The sequence below is a fragment of the Poecilia formosa genome, unplaced genomic scaffold (genome assembly GCF_000485575.1).
Source record: "Poecilia formosa unplaced genomic scaffold, Poecilia_formosa-5.1.2 Scaffold1323, whole genome shotgun sequence".
NCBI lineage: Eukaryota > Metazoa > Chordata > Actinopteri > Cyprinodontiformes > Poeciliidae > Poecilia > Poecilia formosa.
In genome coordinates, this window is record NW_006801262.1 from 12,886 (window position 1) to 15,802 (window position 2,917).

At 48.8% G+C, this 2,917-nt stretch overlaps 1 protein-coding gene across 1 annotated transcript in view; it reads left to right on the forward strand.

Annotated features, from left to right (window-relative positions):
- abca4a (ATP-binding cassette, sub-family A (ABC1), member 4a) overlaps nucleotides 1-2,807 on the forward strand; it is a 13,680-nt gene extending 10,873 nt beyond the window's left edge. Inside the window, exon 8 of the mRNA XM_007544576.2 lies at nucleotides 2,508-2,807. Coding sequence (XP_007544638.2) covers nucleotides 2,508-2,792 — 285 coding nt within the window. The 3' untranslated portion in view covers nucleotides 2,793-2,807. The remainder of the gene's footprint in view (nucleotides 1-2,507) is intronic.
- The last annotated feature ends 110 nt before the right edge of the window (nucleotides 2,808-2,917 follow it).

Consider the following 2,917-nt stretch of genomic DNA (forward strand, 5'->3'; position numbering starts at 1 on the left):
AAAGTTACTTTTCATGTAACTTAGTTACTTTCCAAATCAAGTAATCAGTAATTTAAGTTACTTTTTCAAAGTAACTATGCCATCACTGGTTTTGAGGATGTAAATAATAGCGGAATTAGGAAGTGAAAACTGTGCTGTTAGCGAGTCTCAGACCAGTCGACACCTGGAAGGAGATGAAGATGAAACATAGAGATTAGCATTAGCTTCTGTTCATTTTTTAATTTACCATTTGCTTCTGTTACTTTTTTATGTGTTTAGTGGTTTAGCGTTAGCAGCCAAGATTCTAACGTTTGTGGTTAGCATAGCTCAGCTGATTTTATTTGAAACATATATTCTCCATTACACAGACTGGCGACCTGTCCAGGGTGTAACCCGCCTCTCGCCCAGAACGTTAGCCGGAGATAGGCTCCAGCACCTCCCAACCCACTAAGGGACAAGGGTGTAAAGAAAATGGACGGATGGATTCTCCATTACAACCATGGTGGCCATTTTGAAAAAATGAAAAGGGAAACACAAGATCAAAATAATATAAATGATTTCTATGGTTGAAAAGATGAAGGTTATGATGCGACACCAAACACTAAGATCAGATAAATAATTTTTCATGACGATCAAAATACTGATCCTAATTTTCATAAAATCAAAATATGATCAGTAAATATAATTTCTGTGGGTCCAATTATGTGTGATTTGACACCAAAAGTATTAATCACTGGTAAATATTGGCAAATTTAGTGCAACAATACTTTCCAGACCCTGGCAGCCATCTTGAATTTTCAGTGTTTTTGTAAAAAGCTCCATGTTCGGTTCTGTCCGCATGTGAAAGACTTAGCAGTCCCTCGGTGGACAGACCTGTCCCCGACGTGTCCCTCGGTGGACAGACCTGTCCCCGACGTGTCCCTCGGTTTACAGACCTGTCCCCGACGTGTCCCTCGGTTTACAGACCTGTCCCCGACGTGTCCCTCGGTGGACAGACCTGTCCCCGACGTGTCCCTCGGTGGACCCAGGGCCACAGGGTTCGCTCGGCAGCTGGACGGGTCCAGATGAAAGACAACAGCTGAACAAAGACGGGGCGTCTCAGCGTGTCCCCCGTCTCTTCAGGGAACAGGACAACAAACACACAGCGTCCGTCCACGTCCTGCTGGGACAGCAGGGGACACGGCGAGGTCACAGGGTTCATTCAGCCAGCTTCATCTGAACCAGAACCAGAACCAGTAGAGGCACACTCCAAAGCATTCTCACCCCTCAACGTCTCCAGACGTCCCAAACATCCCGGCAGTGGAGCAGGACCCTGAAGACGAAGGAACGTGATTCATGGCTCAGCTGTTGATCTGAAAAGTGTGGAGTGCATGTGATTTCAGAACTCCAGCAGAACCTCCTCTGGGGTTTGTCTCCATTTGAACTGGGTTTTATTTTGGGGTGTCTGAGGAATAAAGGTCCAGACAACAATCATAAATTAAAGCCATGAATCCTTCCAGGGTGTGAATACTTTTACCAACAATAGCTCTTCAGCTGCTGACCTTTGACCTTTTAGCTGATACGGATGACTAGAGGAATGTTGTCAGTTCTTTAAAACGTTTGGAGAATAGACCGGGCCTTCTCCAGAACATCCGGGTCAGCTCTACCGGAGACTCATCTGTCACATGAAGTCACGTGACCTGCCTCCTGACAGGAAGTGCTCAGGTGAACAGCGGTTCCTCCTAGGCCACCTGGCTCTGGATATCTGGGCCCAGAACTTGTCCAGTTCCTATTGGACCAGTGCCAACACAGCAGCCCTGGTTCTGACCCATCTGCAGCCTGCTGTTGGCTCTGGAGAGGGTCGGTGTGTTCTCTGGCGCCCCCCTCAGGGGAAGAGGAGCGCTGCAGCGACTCATGAGGAGGGAAGGTTCTGCAGATCCTGATGGAAAGACCTGGACCAGGCTACCGGACTGATGTTCTGGTTCTGACACAGTGACCCCTTCACTACAGGTCGGAGGAAATGAACCGCTCAACCAAGAACAACCAATCAGAGCCAAGAAGACTGTCATAGCGTTGTCAATCAAGCCCATGTACTGACTGCTAAATGTGCTAATAAGTTTATCTCCCATGCTAACTAGCCTTAGCATTAATGACAGGCTGCTGTGGTGAGCCAGCTGTAGCATAACAGAGTCAATCATGCACGTACACGAGCATGATTGTCAGCACTAAGACCTGCCTCCTGTCTCGAAGGGTCTTAGTTTTCCAGACTCAAACTGTCACAACGTAATGAGAATTTTAACAAATATGTAAAACATTTTTATAAAAGTTCCAAACTGCAGATTTGATGTCAGGTTTGTGTTTGTGGGAGTTTAACGGCAGCAGAACCAACAAATAAATCCACTGGGCCGCACAGGTTCTCCACTGGTTCTGATAGTTCTGGTTCTGGTGGTTCTGTTTGGTTCTACTGTCAGCCAAATAGAACCTGTGAATGCTCCATGTTCTGACCCGGTCCTGCAGAACCTTCCGTCAGGCGTCTGTCTTGTGTGCAGCTGGCCGGGATGAAGAGCTGGGTGGACCTGCGGAACGAGATCGTGTTCCTGACGCGGAACGCCACGGCGTCGCCCAGCGTCCTCTACAAGGCCGTCTCCAGGATCGTGTGCGGCCACCCGGAGGGCGGCGGCCTGCAGATCAAGTCCCTCAACTGGTACGAAGACAGCAACTACAAGGCTCTGTTCGGCAACCACAACGGCAGCGAGGACGCCGCCGCCGCGCTGTACGACAACTCCTCCAGTGAGTCCCCACTAACTGGTCTGACTGGGTCTAACTGGTTCTGACTGGTTCTAACTGGGGCTGGCTGGTTCTGACTGGTTCTGACTGGTTCTAACTGGGACTGGCTGGTTCTGACTGGACCTGGCTGGTTCTGATTGGTTCTAACTGGTCTGACTGGTTCTGACTGGTT